This window comes from Ursus maritimus, unplaced genomic scaffold, assembly GCF_017311325.1.
Source record: "Ursus maritimus isolate PB19 unplaced genomic scaffold, ASM1731132v1 scaffold_25, whole genome shotgun sequence".
Taxonomy (NCBI): domain Eukaryota; kingdom Metazoa; phylum Chordata; class Mammalia; order Carnivora; family Ursidae; genus Ursus; species Ursus maritimus.
In genome coordinates, this window is record NW_024425008.1 from 42,816,627 (window position 1) to 42,837,498 (window position 20,872).

At 41.6% G+C, this 20,872-nt stretch overlaps 1 protein-coding gene across 1 annotated transcript; it reads right to left on the reverse strand.

Moving 5' to 3' along the window:
* Nucleotides 1–13,428: 13,428 nt before the first annotated feature.
* On the reverse strand, nt 13,429–14,368 carry LOC103673192 (ADP-sugar pyrophosphatase-like). Its single transcript, XM_040641281.1, is given in 2 exon segments — nt 13,429–13,971; nt 13,974–14,368. Coding segments are annotated over 2 exon segments (657 nt in total). The 5' UTR covers nt 14,224–14,368; the 3' UTR covers nt 13,429–13,564.
* Nucleotides 14,369–20,872: the final 6,504 nt, after the last annotated feature.

The following is a 20,872-nucleotide window of genomic DNA, read 5'->3' on the forward strand; positions in this document are numbered from 1 at the left end:
CCAAGTAGTCCTCAAGCCATTAAAGAATCACCTGTTACTGCTATCCAAGGTGAGAATGAACGAATCTGAGAAGGAAATCTATGTACCAATGGAAAGGTCCAGACAAGGCTCTCAGGTCTCCTGCTTTCCTCCAAAAGCACACAGAGGCATTTAACAGTGGCCTCCTGGGGACACCATTTTGTTTGTTGTTGAGCACAGAGGGGGTGAGAGGAATGATGGGGTTTGGGGGGAAGGGTTTATGGTTATAAGAGAGCTGCTGCTCAGAGAGGTATTTGGCAATGTAGGAGGCTCAGGCAGCATCAGAGGCTCTGCCCAGAGCAGGTTCAGCTCATAGTCCTATTTAAATTTTATTCCAAAGACTAATACACTCTAATTGTAGGAAACCTAAAAAATTAGGCAACCATAAGGTAAAAATACCACTTTTAATCCTTTTGCGGTGTATGTAACTTAAAACATTTTTCTATGCATATATCTCTCCCCCACCCACTTTTCCTTTTATAAAAATAAGATCATACTCTACATAAGTTCTGAGATACATATTTCATGTTATTGAACTGTCTTCCTCCAACCATTTTGCATGCATTCATGGTGGTCATGGGGACAGTTGTCCGATGTCGTTTTGGTGTGGCATCCTGTGGTTTAGAAATGAATGGGCAAGATGGGGATGAGGAGGCACATGGTGACATCCAGGTTTAAATGGCTGGCCTGAGACCACCTCACCAACCTGTGACATCTGGCTCAGACACTGTAAGTGAGGACAAGAAGGGACTTCAGAAATGACTTCACTGGCCACCTCCTTTTAATTTGGGAGCACTGAACCCAAAAGTGAAGGTTCTTTCTTTCGTTGTTTGTTTTTGAAGATTTATTTATTTTGGAGTGAGAGAGTGAGAATGCGAGCAGGGGGAGGGGCAGAGGAAAAGGAGGAGAGAGAATCCCAAGCAGACTCCGTGTCCAGCACAGAGCCTGATGCAGGGCTCGATCTCATGACCCTGAGATCATGACCTGAGCCGCAATCAAGAGTTGGATGCTTGGGGCGCCTGGGTGGCTCAGTCTTTAAGTGTCTGCCTTCGGCTCAGGGCGTGATCCTGGAGTCCTGGGATTGAGTCCCGCATCAGGCTTCTCTGCTGGGAGCCTGCTTCTTCCTCTCCCACTCCCCCTGCTTGTGTTTCCTTTCTTGCTGGCTGTCTCTCTCTCTCTCTGTCAAATAAATAAATAAAATCTTAAAAAAAAGAAAACATTGAATGCTCAACTGACTGAGCCATCCAGGCGCCTCTGTTTTTGTTTTTGTTTTTTGTTTATTTTCAAAAAGTGGAGGTTTTTGCCCAAGGTCATTGAGGCTGACACTGGCTGGTCAAGCCCGGAACCCACAGTTCCTGGGCCTTTGTCCAGAGCTTTTTCTACTATTCCACTAAACAGTCTCACATTCTTAGAAGAAGAATTTGGAAAAATTTTACTTACCATGTTCATGTAGAGATTGGAAAATGAGAGCTTTGAGGGACGACAAAGGCAGAAATTATCTAGACAAGAGAACAGTATGAGTGATCACGATCATGAAGGGTTTGAAGTATAATATAAAGTGAGCATGACCTGTTCGGCATTCTGAAGGAAGACTTGGATCAAAGGATATATTTGCTTGTTGTTGGCAAATGGATTTTAAAGGGTTATAGCTGAAAGTCACAATAGCTAACCATGGATAGGTCAGTGGCTTTAAAAATCTTCAAAGTAGGTAATAGTTTCCCCATTTTTGAAAGGGTAATAATGGCCTAGAGACATCCAGTAGCTTCCCCAAGATCACAGAGCTGACTGGGCACTTCCAGGGGTAACTGGGTGCTCTCGCTCAGAAGCCCATCAGAGATTTAGAACTATCTGCCTGAGGAAGGAAGGAGGGAGCATCTATGTGTTGACTTATTCCCCTGTGGTCAGGTGGTGCTCCATGGGTATTCCTTCTCCTGCATTTCTGGTTGTTCCTGTGTGAGCCCGTGCTTCTGGTCAGACAAACCCCAGGGCGGGCTGTGAGGAGCTTGTGTAGAGGTGCTCCTGTCAGGCAGTACCCGTGTGAGCCATTCAGAGCCTGCGCAGAACGGTGGCAGCAGCTGTGGATGGCTAAGAGGTGAGGAGGAAAAGATCTGGAGTTCAGACTCGAATTCAAGTCTGCACACGTAGAACTTGCTGTGCAGCTGAGACTTCTTTTATTTGTGAAGGCCTTTCTGCAATGTGGAGCCTCAAAACGTAGACTCTTTCCCTAAAGGCCCAGGGGGCAGGCTGCCATGACTGTTTCTACTTGGGTCAGGAAGCATCTCTAGACGAGCACTGGCCAGAGAGGCATGGTCTGTGCAATGACAGATGCTGACACTGAATCATATTTAGAGTTTAGTGAAGGGTACTAAAGGTTCCAGGAAGTCAAACAGCAGATGTCCATTAAGACATTAACTAATAGTGCATTTATCAAAACTTCTTTGCCCCAAAGTTCAAAGTGCTTTAACTTTTATTTAAATCCTGGTCTTCACAGGAACTCAATGAGGTAGGTAGGTAAAAAATATTTTATACAGGAAATAAGGAAAAGCAGCATCCCTTTGGAAGAAAGCCTCTAAAACATTTGCATGGTTTCTCCTGTTTCTCCCTTCCGTAAAGTGCACAGAAAGAATACCTTGAATATTGCATCCAGAAGGCTGGGCAGAGTTGGTTCTGTTCGAACCAAATTGGAATGGAATTTCAGAGACAGACATAAGGATAACTTCTAATGGCTATATCCCACAACGGCTTTCCAAGGTAGAGTCAGTTCAGCATTCCAAGTGGCTATAAATGGAAAGGGATTATTTCCCTGAATGGGTTCAGACAGTCTAACTGAAGAATGTGGGCCCCTGCCCGTGAATTAAGTGTCAAAGTGTACCTGTCTGTATGTCTGTCCCTGGTATCTTTCTGTCCCTCGTACTCAGAGCTTCTTTGGGTGAGGACAGGGGCAGACTTAAAATCTTCTTGCCTGTTTTAGTTGGACTTTAATCTTATCCTTTGTTCTGGTTGATTTTTCCGAAGAAACCAAGAGAAGCAGGTGGCTTCATGCAGTGTAGTCGCCTTTGTTACTATGAAAGCCTGTAATTAAAACAAATTTGCAAACCTAGTTTTAAACTCAGGCCTACCTTTCCTAACCCCAGGCCAAGTCCTTTGTAAAAAAAAAAAGAAGAAGAAGAAGAAGAAGAAGAAGAAGAAGAAGAAGAAGAAAAAGAAAAATTCTTTTTTTTTTTTTTCCTTGTAAAACTAGCTCAGGAGGGACAGCTGCACTCACATTTGTATTTTGGATAGAGTCATATCATTTTCTCAAGTAAAAAGTACATTTGCTTTCAAGTGTGTTTTCTTCCTTCATTCTCCCCCCGCTGGTGCTAGAACTCTCAGGCTTCTGACTTAGATAAGTTCTTGATATTTCAGCTAGTTGAACTGTGTGTTGGGGGCTAGGTTTTCCTCTCCCTTCATCTCAGCATTTGCCTCTTAACTCCTTATTTAGTATCTCCATCTCCCTGGGATTTTCTTTCTCCATTTAGGCTTTTCTCCAGAAATTTCCCTACAGAGCATAGAGGAAAAGACACGTTCTTGATTTGACTTTGGTGCTGAATGTGAAGGCAGAGGATAGAAGGTCCCACCTCATAATAAAGAAGTATTAAGGAAGGGGTGGTGATGAGAAATCCTGAAACACTTGGTGTCATTTTTTTGGCATTTTTCCCTAGAAAAGGATGAGGATCCGTGTGTTGGAGCCAGCTCCAAATCCAAGTTCAGTGATCTCATTTTGGTAGCTTGAAATTAGCCATGAGGAAAGTATGTATTCCATGGAGATTGACACACATCCCAGACCTTCCTGGAGAGCTGGTTGTTCAACCTTTCCCAGTGAATCATAGGTGTTACCACTGAGTGCTTGCATTATTACAGCTGGGAGGCCTGGATCATAATGTCTCTGTAATAGATTTTCTGTAAAAACGCCACTTTGTTCCACTTCCCTTCCCCATATCAGATTCCACTGGGTGAGGTGCTGGAGGCTCTGTACCAGATGTTAGGGGAACAGGGTTCTGATCCAAGCTGTTCTGGCTGCCTGGAACTCTTCCCTCAGATAGGAGCATGGCTCACATTCCCTCTCCTCCTCCAGTCTGTGTTTATAACTCCCCATCTCAGTGAGGCCTTTTCTGACTGCCCACATACCCCTGTGACATGCTCACACCCCTGCCACTGCACTTCCTGTCCCACTCTGTGCTTCACTTTCATTCTTCATGTCCCTTATCCTCTAATGTACTACACACTTTGCTTATTGATCATGTTTATGGTGTGCCTCCCCTTCTGGAACGTAAGCTCCTCCACCTTAGAAATCTTTGTTTTGTTCACTGGTGTATCCCAAGCACCCAGCATAGTGTCTGGCACATAGCAAGTGCCGAATAAGTATTTGTTGAGTGACTCAAATGAGCGAACAATCCTGTCTCTAAACAAATTGGGGGAAGGTATAAGGAGGCAACGACTCCCTGGCCCTTGGGTCCTTGCCCCACTCTGAAGGATGCCTTCCTTGGGAGTCCCCTGGAGGATGTGACAGGAGGCCTCACAGCTGAAAGGGGTTGCCCAAGGATGACAGTGAAGACAGATTACCGTCTGCTGCTGGCTCTGCCCCTGTATGGTTACCATCTTGGTGTATTTGTGCAAGGCTTTTCAGCAAGAAATAAATGCAGGATAATGCAGCCAAGTGGAGGAAGAAGGGAAAAGGACAGACTCCACTGCAGGAAGGACACCAGCCTCTCACCTTCCTGCCTGCCTGGCTCAGTTGGACAGATCTCCTCTGGGCAGTGGTACTGTTATAGTAAGTTTACATGGTGCCTCAGCCCAAGGACAGACCACTAACCAATGGGCTTGACGACACCTTGGGGCTGAGTTTTTCTCTCCTCTTTAATAGACAAAAGGAATAGAGCAGTGGAATTCCTTTTCTTCTTCTTCTTCTTCTTTTTTTTCCCTTTTTTCTTTTTTGGCTTGGGCGGAAGGTATGGAATGGTAACTCCAGTTTTCTAATCTGCAAAATAATGATATATTTAGTTTTATTTCATGAGATTTTCACTAGACTCAAATGGGAAAATAAACAGTTTGCCAAAGTAAAAGGCATTGTATAGAGTATAATAAATTCCTTATAAAAACCAACCACATCGGGGCACCCGGGTGGCTCAGTTGGTTAAGTGTCTGCCTTCGGCTTGGGTCATGATCCCAGAGTCCTGGGATCGGGCCCCGCATCGGGCTTCCAGCTTAGTGGAGAGCCTGCTTCTTCCTTTGCCCCTCACCCCGCTCATGCTCTCTCACTCTCTTTCAAATAAATAAAATCTTAAAAAAAAAAAGAATCTGTTTCTCTCTTAAAAAATCAACCACATTATCTAAACTTAAATTCATTTTTCCTCCCACCAATTACCTTCACAGGGAAGGAAGGAGGAGAGTAGGAAAGAAGGAAGGAGGACAGGTAGGAAGGAAGGAAAGAATGATGTAGAAAGAATGGAAGAAAGAGAATAACAAACAGAATACGCGGCCACAGACTGAGCCTGCCCTTGTTAGTGTACAACGTTAATGCACTTCCATTATTAAAATGAGGGTTGAAACTGCCCCTCAGGCTTGGCTAATGGCATGGTTATGCCATAAAAAAGCCATTGTTCTCTGTGAATAACAGGCTACTCTTTTAAAGACAAGGGATTCTTATAGCGCCAGGAAAGATGTTATTAATTGATATCTGGAAAATGAGATTCACCTCATGGGGGAAATGATTGACTTCCAAAGAGCTGCATCTGTGATTGCAGATAAAACTAGTGATTGCATAGTTTTATGTCCATTGGTCCCTCCTTGTTTGTGGCTTACTTTCTGTGGTCTCAGTTACCTGTGGTCAATTGTGGTCCAGAAACAGATAATCTTCCTTCTGACAGATCTTCAGGTCAGTAGTAGCCTAAAGCTACATCACAATGCCTATGACATTCACCTCACTACATCTCATCATAGAGGCATTTTATCATCTCACAACATCACAAGAAGGGTGAGTATGTACAGTAAGATATTTTGAGAGACTGGATTCCCATGACTTTTATTACAGTATATTATTATAATTGTTCTATTTTATTATTAGTTATTGTTAATCTCATACTGTGCCTAATTTATATTAAACTCTATCAAAGGTATTATGTGTAGGAAAAAAGGTAGTATATATAGGGTTCAATAATATCCACTGTTTCAGCCATCCACTAGGGTCTTGGAATGTATCCCCCCATGGATAGTGGGGGGCTACTGTATCTGTGAAACACCTCTGACACAAAATGCCCAGTTGTAGTATGGTTTTATAGAGAAAACTACAAAATAAGATGCCAAGGAGAATCAACATCCATCTACCTACCCATTCATTCATCTAGCCATCCATCCATCCATCCATCCATCCATCCATCCATCCATCCGTCCATCCATAATGGTTAAGAGGAGGAACTCTGGATCCTGGGTGTGAATTTCACCTCTACTACTTAATAGCTGTATGATCTTAAACGTTCTCTTAACCTCTTCATGAAGTTTCTTCATCTATAAAATTGGAATAATATTAGCTCCTACCTTACAGCCTTGGTCTGAGAATTTAGTGAATTAATATAGGTAAGGCTCTGAAATAGAGCCTGGCAGATAGTAAGGATTCTATGTGTTAGCTATTATTCATTTAACCAATGTTTATAGGACCCCTAGTATGTACTGGGCATACTTTTCCCTGTCATTAAATATTCATCTACAAGAACAGTGTCCATGGTTGCATACTATTTCATGAAATATGTATAGATATACCTCAGTACAGTGATTCTTAAATTTTAACTTGTGTCAGAATCACCTGAAGGGCTTGTGAAAGCAGATTACTGGACCCACCTCTAGAGTTTCTAATTGAGGAGGCCTGAGGCACATCCTAAGAATCTGCATTTGTAGCAAGTTCCCAGGGGCTGCTGATGCTGCCCATTGGGAACCACACTTTAAAGGCCACTGCCTTAGTATATTTAACTAATTTAGTTCAAAGTCTGAATATTTAGATAGTTTCAGGAAGCCTCTGGCCAGCAGAATTCTTAGCAGTCACTGAGAGATGAGTGTGAGTTAGTTTTTCAGATAAATGAGGAAAGTGATTTAGACAATGTCTGAGATCCTGCGTCAGATACCTAGTAAGCATTGCTTCCGATCTTCTTAGCCCCACCTGTGTTGTATTCGGGCTACTGCTGTGGGGACGAGTTCAGGGAGAGCTCAGACCAGCTTGTGCTGGTGCAGAGAGCGGTGCCTCCCCTCGGGCTCACTTCTTGCATCTCTCAACACTCACCCTAGGGCTTGGGTTGGGATTCCTCAGATATTTACTAGGCTTGCAGGTTGTACCATCCGAGGCAGTTCATGTTCCCCCACCCCCCTTTCAGGTTGGCAGACTCCATTATGCATCCTTTACCCCTCTCCCAAATGGTGCCTGGGATCACACTTTCCAATCAAGTGCTGGCTTTTAAGGCTTTGTCTCAGGCTCTGCTTTGTGAGGAACCTGGGTTGGGCAGTTCTTCTCAGTGTAAAGTTTAAGTTTTCTGACTGCTTTCCCCCATGATTGCTTAGTGGGAGAAAGGCAGAAAGCAAGAAGAGTTCTAAAATTGGGATAGGTGGATCAGGTTTTAGGAAGTCTGAGAACTCTCAAATTGAATGCAAACTGTGTGCTGCATTTTATTTTTTTTTTCCTGAGAGAAGTCCATTGCATTCAACAGGTCATCAAAGTAAACGATCAGTAACAGGGAGAGAAGAAGGAAGGAAAGGAGAAATTTGGGTTCTAAGGTAGTGTTTGAGAGAGTAGATAGAGATGGGACACCTTCGTGTAGATGCTGGGTAGCTAGGGAGTGGTGGCACCAGGGAGAGGAAAGAGTGCAAAAAAAAAAAAAAAAGCAGGTAAGAATAGATGGAAAATATATTTCTTTGATTTTACTGCTGGACCTAGCGGGGAAGCTGCCTCTGGCATTCACTGCAGGCTTTCACCCACTGTTCAAATAGCCGATGCTGACAAGTGGGATCTCTTTGAGCCCCTGCAACTGAGCCCCATTTCCTGATTTGTCAAAGGGGATTGGCATTAAGGATTTCTAAAGAACTTTTAGCAAGAAAATACTTGCTTCCTCTGGTTCATGTCTTTGTGGTTTGATTTCTGGTGGCTTTTATCTTGGGAAGACTGAGTTTTTTTGGTTTTGCCACAAGTGGAGGAACCCCAGCCCAGTCCTTAGCTAGGGCCCTTCCTATCTAGTCCTCACCACCTGAAATGTCACGCTGGAATGAAAATTATGTTAATTGAATTTTGGGGCAGTGTGCCTTTGGAGCAAGCAACTAGAGAGTCAAAATCTAATTTACATACTGATAAGAGTTGAAAAATGATGCTTTCTAATGAACAAAATGCCTGCAACTGGTCTGGCTTAATATTAGCATAAAAGTGTTCATCACATTGGCATACGGTTAGAAGGCTGGGTAAATTTGCCTCTAAAACTTCACCGAAGCAGACGTCTCTCTCCATTTTTGGTTTCTATGTATTTTATAGGTATTTTGACAGGTCTGAAAGCAGAAACCAGAATCTGATTAAAGACCAATGTTTGACCTTATTCTTTTGGTTGGTTATATTTGTTTGATTGGTAAGAGCCCTGGAGAGTGAGAAGGGAAATCCCCAACGTCTGCAACGTAGAAGCTCATGGTGACGTTGGGTGGAAGATCCTGGCTTAGGCAGGACTAAGTTTCTCCCCTCCCACCCCGTTGAAATGTGGGGGCCCAACAGCTCTAGGCTGGCCAGACTTCTGCAAGCTTCACAGGACTGTTTAGAAATGAAAGATTTATTTTCATAATGCCGCCCACCTGCTTTGATTAACTTCCGCCCACCACCAGTATTGACAGGTTATTTTAGCTTCAGGTCTCTTTGGGCTTCCCAATTTTTTCCTTCATCTTCTATTAAATAGTGAGGTCATGATCAGATGTGCATGTGTGCCTGTGTATATGGGTGTAAGATTACTGTGAATTTGTACATGAATATTCATAGCAGCACTATTCACACTAGCCCAAAGTGGAAAGCACCCAAACGTCCATCAACAAATGAGTGGATAAACAAATTATGGTCTATCCGCATAATGGAATATTACTGAGCCATAAACTGGAATGAAATACTGACATGCTACAACATTTATGAATCTTGAAAGCATTATGCTAAGTGAAAGAAGTCAGACACAAAAGGACAAATATTTCATGATTCCATTTATATGAAGTATCCAGACTAGGTAAATCCATAGAGATAGAAGGCAGATTGGTGGTTGCCAGGAGTCAGGGAGGGAAAGGGGTTGGGAAGTAATTACTTAATGGGTATGGACTTTCCTTTCAGGGTGATGAAAAGGTTTTGGACCTTGGTATAGGTGGTGCGTACACAACACTGTGAATTAAACCCCAATGTATTGTAGACTTTAAAATGGTTAATTTTATGTGAAGTGAATTTCACCTCAGTAAAAATGAAAACCGGATTTCTCTGAATGCAGTATGGAGGCTGGGTTAGAAAAGCAGGCTTTAGAACTATCGTAATAGTCCAGGTGAGAAATTCTGATAGCTTGAATCAAGGTGGTGCTTGTGAAGGTAGAAAGGAGCAGATGGACCCAAGAGACATTTAGAGGTAATTGTGGAAAACTAACGACGAATCGTCACATCATAGGAGCCCCTCGGTTGGTGTCAAAATAAAGGGAAATGAGAGGAATTCTTCTCCAGGGTGTTCTAGCTAACCTTCTTACATTAGACACTTAGAACTCCTTGGTTTTATAGGTACAAATACAGTAAAATATTTCATATTGGCAGCCATCGTGCAGCTATGACATAGCAGAGAATTTTAGGCTTCGTGGGAGAAAATACTTGGGAGCTTGCGTATTGGTCACTTTTCTAGCATCTTACTATGTCTGAGAAGCCTTTCTGGAAGTGAGGAGCAGATATACCAGAGGCACCATCCAGCCCTGGATGGTCACATCATACCCACAGGGGGGCTAACAGCATACGCTCTGATGTGCAGTTGGTACAGAGGAGTCAACAAGCTTCTTGCAACCAGAGGGAAATCTAAGACATGTTTTCCCTGAGGACCTGCAAGGAAGGTCAAACAAAAGGAAATGGTTCAAACTGACCATGTGTGATTAGACAAGGGGAACTCTCTGCCTCCTTCATCCCCATAGTAAGCCTCTCCAAGATGAGCTGTGGGGATGTATGTTTAGTTTCCGCAATAGTAGATACTTGTCTTAAGTATCTTCGTTATTATTGTAAAAATAGATTAATGGAGCATTGACTGGCCGTAGAACAGTCTGGCAGAGCCCATTAATCTGAACGTATCACATCTGAAATTGTTCAGAAGGCTTGTTTCCCTTCCCTATCTTATCATCTTCCTCTGTAACAAAGATTATTATTTAGAAAAAATTTCCAAGGCAAGGAAGGTCCCAGTGGTTATTTTTATCATGAATTAATCTCCTTCCTGGGAGGTCGAAGGCCCTCTGAATGGGTCTTGCTGCTAATACCATCCTAAGTGTACAATTATCTTCTGATAAGCATAGTCTCCCATCATTGTTGCTTAATAGCTTACTTATATTACCTAGGACAAAGGCTGGCCCAGGCCTAGTTAAAGACAGTTCACACAGTAAACCGTAGCTGGCCACCAGGAGCAGAACAATACTTATGGGAATGGAATGTTAAGTGGACATGTGTCTTGAGCCCTCTGCGTCTCTTTTGCTTGTAAAGCACTTTGCTCTTGGCCCAAGGACTCGCATTTCCAAGGGCACTGGCATCTGCCTCAGGTAGACTGAAATGTAAATGGTGGCATGCTCCTGACTTCTGCCCTTCCATGTATATTAAATAGTGATATAAGGTGTGGTAATGGTCACACAATAGAATAAACCAGAAAAACCAGTAGTGAAACCTAAATATATTTAAGAAAAAAAATGATAGGAGAGGGATTTTCAAAGTACAACTTTGGAAAATTTTGGAAAAAAAATATTTTTTCTTTTCTTTCTTTGAGTTTTTTAAATTAAATAAATCATAATTATAAAAATTTTAGTTGCCACAGATGGAGTTAATTATTTGTATCCACTACCAACATAGCGGTCATCCTTTACTCCCCCAACCCCTCTGCCATCCCAATAACTTCGCTAAGAATAGAATTTGGAACAAAAATGAGATTGTTTACACCTTATCTAACGTGCATGTTTATACCTTACTTAACAAGTAATTTGGGCCTGGTTTGAACTTACCACAAGCTGAATCTTTTTTTCAAAAACTTCATGTTATTCCACTGTGAAGAACCCCTGGCTTAATGTTGGCATAGAATTGTATAAAACCTTAAAGCTTTCGAAAGAATAGTAATGTTATGAGAAATCCAATGACATAGTTAGACCATTGAAGTGATTAAAGTTTAAATGGAGAAAGGAATCTGACTCTTAGGTCAAAAAGGCATAATAGCATCCAGCCTGTGAGAACAAGAGCAAACCTTTGGGGTTATCAGTTCCCATTTTATGGATGGGGAAACTGAGGTCTTTCCAAAATAAATACTTTCTCAACATTGATACTTCTGTTGTACATTTATCATCCCCTATATTTAAAGTGCTGGCTTTTACCAATCAAATTAATTTTCTTTCCTTTTTTTTTTTTAAAGATTTTATTTATTTATTTGACAGAGAGAGAGACAGCCAGCGAGAGAGGGAACACAAGCAGGGGGAGTGAGAGAGGAAGAAGCAGGCATCCAGCAGAAGAGCCTGACGTGGGGCTCGATCCCATAATGCCGGGATCACGCCCTGAGCTGAAGGCAGACGCTTAACGACTGAGCCACTCAGGCGCCCCCAAAGTAATTTTCTTTTACCTTTTTGATTGACTTGGCTTCATCACTTCTTTGACCTCAATACACTTAGCTAATTCATTCAACAAACATTACTTGAGAGCCCATTGTTGCCAGGACCTGGGAGGTTCAAGATGGGGAGCCGAGGTCTTTCCTTTCAAGGAGCCCACCAAGTACACAATGATGGTATTAAGTCCCATAACACAGACAAAAACACATTCTTATTTTTATGCTTTTGAGGGTTTTTTTCTGGCTTTAATTGTCTTCCCACTCTTTTCTATCCCTTTTGTTACCTTTTATGGCATTAACTATCTTTTCAGACTACGATTCCATGCTGATTTCTCCCCTCAGTGTCCTTGTTATGCTTATAAATAAGGTACCAAAATTTTAGAAGTTGATTCTTCATCAGTGAGGATAGGCAAAATTACTCTTGAGTAACAAGCAACCTCCGACATGTTGTGGTTTTCATAATAAGAATGTATTTCTCATTCATACTAATCTCCCTTGTAGGTCAACAGGGAGCTTTTGTGGGATCTGGGCTGGTAGAGGCCCTATCTTGACATGCACTTTCATGATGAATACCACATGGGAGGGAGGTTAGAGCTGAGTGCCACTAATTAAATGCCTTCGTGGAAAAAAAAATGACACCTATCATGTATTCACATCCCATTGCCTGAAACCAGTTACATGGCTGCATCTCTTCAGGGGACAGAGAAGAGCAGTCTTCCCTTGGAGCGTGTGTAAGGAGGAGAATCTGGATAGTTTTGAACATATAAATGATTACCACAATTATACGGTCCTTATTAGTGTGCTAGTATTTCCAGTATGTTCATCTTACCTTTAGCAGATTACAAATTACAAGAATTGTGAAGGTAAATGATGCAACCTTCTTATTTTGTAAAACCATAGTGTCCACCAGAGGGCACAAAACCAGGCACTTAATACATTTACGTTTGACCTCAGATTTTGTGAAATCCTGTTTCATTAAGCCTAGTTTATGATAGCTTCAGATTCCGGCCTTATATGGATTAGATGTCTTACAGAAATCTAAGGCCTGCTTTGTGTTCTTTGCCAGCAGAACCAAGTGAGAGGGTTCTAGGCAGGAAACTCGTTGAGGCCTTTTTAAATTCCTGGACCTGTCTAAATATCCCCAGTGGTTGTCAGTCACTTAACACCGTTCCCAAACACAGTCGTTTGTTCAGCTTAAAACAAACCAGGCGAGGTGACAACTCGTATTTATCAAGTATCAGAAGGAGGGTACATTCCTGATCTTTGAGATTCCCTCTGAGATTCTTTAAAGTTTCTTTCAAGGAAGATGGTAATGAGAAGAGCTTGTACCTTTTTTAAAAAATTACTTTTTATTTAAATTTAAGTTAGTTAACATATAGTGTATTATTAGTTTCAGGGGTAGAATTTAGTGATTCATCAGTTGCAGACGACACCCAGTACTCATTACATCGAGTGCCCTCCTTAATGCCCATCCCCCCACCCTCCAGCAACCCTCAGTTTGTTCCTAAAGTTAGGAATCTCTTATGGCTTGTCTCCCTCTCTGTTTTTTTTTGTTTTGTTTTTTTTTTTTATTCTGTGTTGCTTTTATTTAATGGAAAAGCTAATTTCAAATCTACAGTAAGCTAAACTGAATACAAAGTCTTAGTGAAGGAGGCCTGGTGGTCTTATTTATAAAAACACGGCTACTGTCCTTTGGCCTTAAAACTTCAGGAAAGGCACTTCAAATGGCTTCGTGTTTGCATGTTTCAGTGCCAGAGCGTAGGAATAGACCCTGGCGTCCACGGTCAGATGTTCTTCAGCTACCAGAGCATCAAGTCTCTTCAGCAGGTCATTCTTTGGTAAGGAAATTACTTCGACAAATTCTCCGTCTCCTGGCTTTGGCTTAGGTCTCACGTTCTCAGCATCATCTCCGTTAATAGTTACCGTCACGATGTGTGTGGTACAGTTTGTCAAACCTGGATCCATACATACAGCTGGAGAACACTCTGCAACGTCACCTTTATAGCCAGTTTCTTCCTCAAGCTCCCGAAGAGCGGCTGCTTCTGGGCTCTCATTATCATCGATGAGACCTGCGGGGAATTCTAGGCAGCAGCCTCCCATCGGGGTCGGAACTGCTTCACCAGAACGATGCACCCGTAATGAAGAGTCCGCTGCAGCACGGGGATGACCGCCACACCATCTGCCGACTGTCCTTTCCTGGTTGTACGTTTCACGGTTTCCCAAGTTCTTATTTTACCAGTAGGGTCCATGTATGTTGTTTTTTCAAGCTTGACCCATTTTCCTTCTGAAATTAACTCCTCTGAAATAATAGACTGTTTGGTATTTTGAGAAGGATCCGCTGGTTCTTGGTTTTCCATTTTCAAACTACTTAGTCTTTATAGTCCTCAGGCAGGAAGTTCACGTCCAAGGTGTGGGGTGAAGGGGAGGGTACTCCTTTGGGGAGGCGGATGAAAGAAGAAAGCACGAATCCGAGGCAGCAATCTCAGAAGACCCGGTGCTACTGCTCCCTCTCTGTTTTTATCTTATTTTTCCTTCCCTTCCCCTATGTTCATCAGTTCGTTTCTTGTTCTTGTCTCTTAAATTCCACATATGAGTGAAATCATACGGTATTTGTCTTTCTCTGACTGACTGATTTTGCTTAGTATAATACCTCTAGTTCCATTCATGTTGTTGCAAAGGGCAAGAGTTCATTCTTTTTAATTGCTGAGTAATATTCCATTATATATATACACACCCCATCTTCTTTATCCATTCATTTGTTGATGGACCTCTGGACTCTTTCCATATTTTGGCTGTTGTGGACATTGTTGCTATCAACTTTGGGGTGCATGTGCCCCTTCAGATCACTATTTTTGTATCCTTTGGATAAATACCTAGTAGTACAATTGCTGGGTCATAGGGTAGTTATATTTTTAATTTTTTGAAGAACTTCATACTGTTTTCCAGAGTGGTTGAACCGGTTTTCATTCTCACCAACAGTGTAAGAGGGTTTCCCTTCTTCATATCCTTGCCAACATCTGTTGTTTCCTGAATTGTTAATTTTAGCCATTCTGATCAGTGTGAGGTGGTATCTCATTGTGGTTTTGATTTGTATTTCCCTGATGCCGAGTGATGTTGAACATTTTTTCATGTGTCTGTTAGCCATCTGTACGTCTTTGGAGAAATGTCTATTCATGCCTTCTGCCCATTTCTTGACTTTTTAAAAAATTTTTTGGGTATTGAGTTTGATAAGTTCTTTATAGATTTTGGATCCTAGCTGGTTCTCTGATACGTCATTTGCAGATATCTCCTCCCATTCCCTAGGTTCCCTTTGAGTTTTGTAGATTGTTTCCTTTGCTGTGTGAAAGCTTTCTATTTTGATGAAGTCCCAATAGTTCATTTTTGCCTTTTTTTCCCTTGCCTCTGGAGACGTGTCTAGCAGGAAGTCATTGTGGCCAGTGTCATAGAGGTTGCTGCCTGTGTTCTCCTGTAGGGTTTTGATGGATTTCTGTTTCACATTTAGGTTTTTCATCCATTTTGAATTTATTTTTGTGTATATCTAAGAAAGTGGTCCAGTTTCACTCTTTTGCCTGTTGCTGTCCATTTTTCCCAACACCATTTGTTGAAGAAACTGTCTTTTTTCCATTGGATATTCTTTCCTGCTTTGTCGAAGATTCATTGACCATAGAGTTGAGGGTCCATTTCTAGGTTCTCTGTTCTGTTCCGTTCTGTTCTGTTGATCTATGTTTCTGTTTTTGGCCAGTACCATACTGTCTTGATGATTACAGCTTTGTAATAGAGCTTGAAGTCTGCAATTGTGATGCCTCCAGCTTTGATTTTTCTTTTTCAACATCACTTTGGCTATTTGGGGTCTTTTCTGGTTCCATACAAATTTTAGAATTGTTTGTTCTAGCTCTGTGAAAAATACTGATGTGATTTTGATAGGGATTGCACTGAATGTGTAGATAACTTTGGGTACTATAGACATTTTAACAATATTTGTTCTTCTAATTTGTGAGCATGGAATATTTTCCCATTTCTTTGCGTCTTCCTCTGTTTCTTTCATAAGTGTTCTGTTGTTTTCAGAGTACAGATCTTTCACCTCTTTGGTTAGGTTTACTCCTGGGTATCTTACGGTTTTTGGTACAATCGTAAATGGGATCAATTCCTTGATTTCTCTTTCTGTGGCTTCATTGTTAGTGTATAGAAATGCAAGACTTCTGTGCATTGATTTTATATCCCGTAACTTTGCTGAATTCCTGTATCAGTTCTAGCAGTTTTTTGGTGGAGTCTTTCATGTTTTCTACATAGAGTATTATGTCATCTGAGAAGAGTGAAATTTTGACTTCTTTGCTGATTTGGATGCCTTTTATTTCTTTTTGTTTGATTGCTGAGGCCAGGACTTCCAGTACCTTACTGAACAACAGTGGTGAGAGTGGACATCTCTGTCATGTTCCTGACCTTAGGGGAAAAGAAGAGCCTGTACCTCTAAAGTTGCTGAACTACCCCTGAACCCCAGAGCCCAGTTGAGAACTCAGCTTTATGATGAGTCTACATCTTGGACTCTGTTTGACCTTGCACCCATCCACCTAGGTTTGTTCACAGTCACCCAGTTCCCGACCTCTTACCTGTGATGCCTTCCAAACCTGGGTCTTCAGACAGACTAATCATTCAGTGCTCTTTCAAAGGGATTTTTTGAAGTTTTTGTTCAACATGTATTTTAAGGAGAAGCTGCATGGGAGAGAACAGAGAAGCAGGGTGGCTGATAGTAGTGCTCAGATTCCCATCTGGTGCCCTAAAATTTTCACCTCTGACCTGTGGCCAACTCTGTAACAAAAGACCCCAAAATTACTGACTTAAAACAAGGACCATTATTTCCCATAAGTCTCTCGGTTAACTGGGCTCATTCACACATCTGTTCAGCTGGTGGGTCAAACGAAGACTGCCTGGTTTGGGACGGCCGCGTTTGGGATATTTGAGATCTCCCCTGTGGTCACATACGCATGCCCCACATGCCTCCCTGGCAGGTTAGCCCAGGCATGTTCTCAGGCTAGCCTGCACATGTTCTCTCATCACAGAGAAACAAGAGGACGTAGAAATGCTCAAATATGTTGTAAAGCCTCTGTAAGTGTCAGGTTTGCTACTGTCCCACTGACCAAACGAAGACACATGGTTCAGCCCATAATCACAGTGAAATTGGTCCTACAAAGCTACAGGGAGACCATTGATTGGGGCCATTAAAGCAACCAATCTACCACAGGCCCCAAACATGCATATTCCACACTACAAAACCAAACCCCTGCAAATGATCAGGACCTATTAGCTCAGAAGCCAGTTTATTGTGGAAAGACATTTATACACTCTTGTTCCACATTCAGGAAACTACTAGGATTTCACTGTGGGTGACTGGAAGCCAGCTGGGAGAAGTAGGACTCAGGGTGGGGAATGGGACTACTGGACACTTACTTCATTTGTGTCTGAGACCCTGGCTCCTCTGAATTAATAGATCATTCTTGTTGAGTGATGAGGAATTCGTCATTATCATCATAGTCATGCGTTTGCATATAGATAGCAAAACTGATGTCTTTACTTTTGCTAGGACTTGAAATCGCAAGAGAAGGGCAGGGAGTACAACTTTTTCCATATTATGGCTTTATCCCCTGAGGAGATGCCGTCAGTTTCAGAGAACCAAATAATGTCCTCGGTCAGAATTCAAGAGCCACTAAAATGATGTAATGCAAAGAATTTTTCATCAAAGGCTGCAGAAACCAATTTAACATTGTGCTTTTCTGACCCTCTCTACCTTTCTAACCACAGGAGACAAATGATAAATATTATTAAAATATTACACAGTTCCAGAGGGAGTCCAGAACCTCTTCAACACTACATTTATATCATGTTATAAAACTTCTCTTTAACTTGGCAGGAAAAGTTTTTTTAAATGGTTTTTGGAGTCTGCAAAGAAATGTCTTATTTAAAGTGAGTTCCTTATCTCATCTGAACTGGGACCTGCTTGACAGCTAGGCATACCACATTAACTGAATCTCGCATGCAATGCCAGGGGCAAGCAGGCTGTTGCCTAACAAGGATGCATAATAGCTAATTGCATTTTAGGCCATTGGTTTGTCACTGTGACAGTGCCAAGTAACGTTTTCAAAAGCAAAGCAGTGAGGCCAATTCTGATTCACTTATGAGCCTGAAAATCATAAAACAGCCTGCTCCCCAGGAATATGACGTTCCCAAGAATTTTGGCTTGTACTGTAGTGTATCCTGTCCACTGCTAGACTTGACTGAAATGTGTGTCTGGAATATATTATGGATCCTTGATGTCAGGCATCAGTTGTCATAATCCTGAAATGCACTTGCTTAGTCTTTCCCCACATTCTGCATCAATAGCCTATAGAGACAAAGCCTGCCTATGAGGAAGGCAGTGTTTAACCTCCCTAATTAGCGGCTTTGGATGAAAGAACATCTCCAAGGTGCTCAGAAGGAAGAGATTCTAAGGAGATTTATGCATCTCTCTTTTAAGATGCTTTGCATGCTGTGTATAATTTGCAAGTACATAAGAAAGTGAATGCTCAGAATATAATATTCAGAGCTCATCTATTTATGTTTGTATTTATTAAGTTCTTTGTAAATCTCAATTTAGCAGATGTCTTCTGACTCAAAATAAAGCTCTTCATGAGGGAGTCAGTGTGGCTGTACAACAAAAGTCACATTATCATTTGAGTACAAATATTTGCAAAATAGAACAAACTGGAAAATGGAGGGAAAAAATACCCACTGGAATTTGTGACTCATTAAATTCTCATGTGCATGGCATATTGTGAAAAACTTTGTTTAGTCCTTGGTTCAAAGGATTCTTTTCCTCCTCCCTTCTTGGTTTTTGGCACTAATAAAAACTTCATGAGAATGTGTGTATGTCTGTGTGTGCGGGCATGTGTGCGCAAGTGTGTGCCACCTGCCACTCTTTTCATGCTAGAATATATTTCTAGAGGATGTTAGACTGTGTGTCTGTTGTATTTCATGTTCCAACATCCAAAAAACACACAGAAAGGTCACTGGTCCATCAGCAGATGTTTTCTCTGAAGGGGTATTACCATGGCTCGTGAGCATTACAAGCCTGTGCCTCACCCATCGCCAAATCCTTGTCCCTTCACAGGCTTCTCTGTTTGTTTCTTGAGACATTTCTCTAGTCACCACCTCCTTTCTCTCTTCTGAACTTGCTCGATCTGTCTTTTGCCACTAAATGCCATTCCGTTACTGCATGTGTAATGTCATGTTATCCCAGTTCTGGTTTTAGTTCAAGATGTTGACATTCAGATCTCTATCAGCTTCATGTTCTGTAACCTGTGAACAGTCTTGTCTCACATTTGCATTTATCTGAGGCTTGGGAGGTCCTGGCTTTTCCTGGAGGTGATTTTAGGCAGAAAGTGACACCAAGATGGAAATTGTATATCTCTCTAGGGCTCAGCCTTACAAAGCTAATTGTGTTTGCCCAAAATAAAAGTCCGTTACTAATATGTTGTGTTGTCTGCACCAAGGAAAGGATCCAGATAATTCTCAACTTGATTTATATTTTTGGCCTCTATTACCTCTAGAGCCAGGAATTCCATAAGTTTACTGCACACAGTGTAAAGTATATTTACTTTTACTTTCTCTAAGATATTCTTCAAGTGTTGGTTTTAGAAGTCTGGGGCTCTGGACCTTGATGATACCATCACTGCTTTTCTGGACTTATAAGTATATGTGGGTTTCCTTCAGTATTTCTTTTCATCTTGAGCTTCTGGATTTAAGAATCTTAATTTATCATTATTTGACACTGTTCCTGTTCATAGCTGCAGATATGGCTGTGAAGACAGAGATGCCTGGCAAACAATTCCTCTCATAGGGTGTTTAGAAAAGAGCTGCTTTTATTTGTAGCTACCATTAGTAGCAAATGCCTCTGTTTGAGGTTGTGTTTCCTTGCCCACTATTTTCTCTGCATAAGTCCCCCATGTCTCATGTCCAAATTTCCTACCAGTTAGGATCTTTCCCTTTTGCCCTGAATGTTGGCACACGGTCTAATACTGTATTTATCCTACTGAAGCATTTTTTTAATGCACTGCCAATTGTTCTCTCCCTCTGGGCACATTGATAAGGGGATTTACATCTTATGAAACTTCGAAGTAGATATGGGAAATAAGCAGTTGGATATTGAGTTCTGGAGCTCAAAGAGGAAATCACAGGTAAATATGAAGTTGGAATCATCAGCATTAGATGGTATTGAAGCCATTGGAATGGATAAGATCCTCCAAGAAGATAACATAGAAGGGGAGAGGGAAATGTTGGTATAGTTCAACTCACAATGACATTTCAATTTTATACAGCTGATGTTCTGCTCATCTTTTGATCCTTCTTATTTGTTCATATCTTTCCTTGTACAGCCTTTCATTATCTGGTACCAAATTTCTTAGTCGCTCTCAAATTTTGATTTTTAAGTTTGGTTGGTGATTTCTTTCTTGGTAATTACAGTTAAGTGAAAATGTTGTCCAGAAAGTCTTTTCTTCCTCCCTGGGAGTCAGTTAATAACTATGCCTTCCCAAGAGTCACTCGGGTCCCTCCCACCACCACTTCTTTCCTTACCTGGTTCAGAAGACCTGAAGAGAGTTGAACAAGAGTCACCAGCATCTCAGGATTAGCCGAATTAATAAGGCCTTAGTAGGCAAATATTTCTCAGGACCATGGTCAGCAGCACACATGTCCTAATTTCCACTCTTCTCCTTAATTTTTAATCCTTGCTATACCTGTGAGTCTCCATCTTCAGCTCCTGGTCTCGGCCATTGTTTCTGCCTTCCTAGGGCAAACAAGTAGTGTCTCTGTGGATAAACCATGTTTCTCAAAGTTTTCTACCCTGTTCTTATTCCACCATCATGCCCTCCTTCATCTGCATCAAAAGTCCAGGTGAAAGTTGAACATGAGTTACTCCTAATACAGTAATTTGCCAAATTGAGAAAACTTTATTTAAGGGTACATATGTAAACTCTA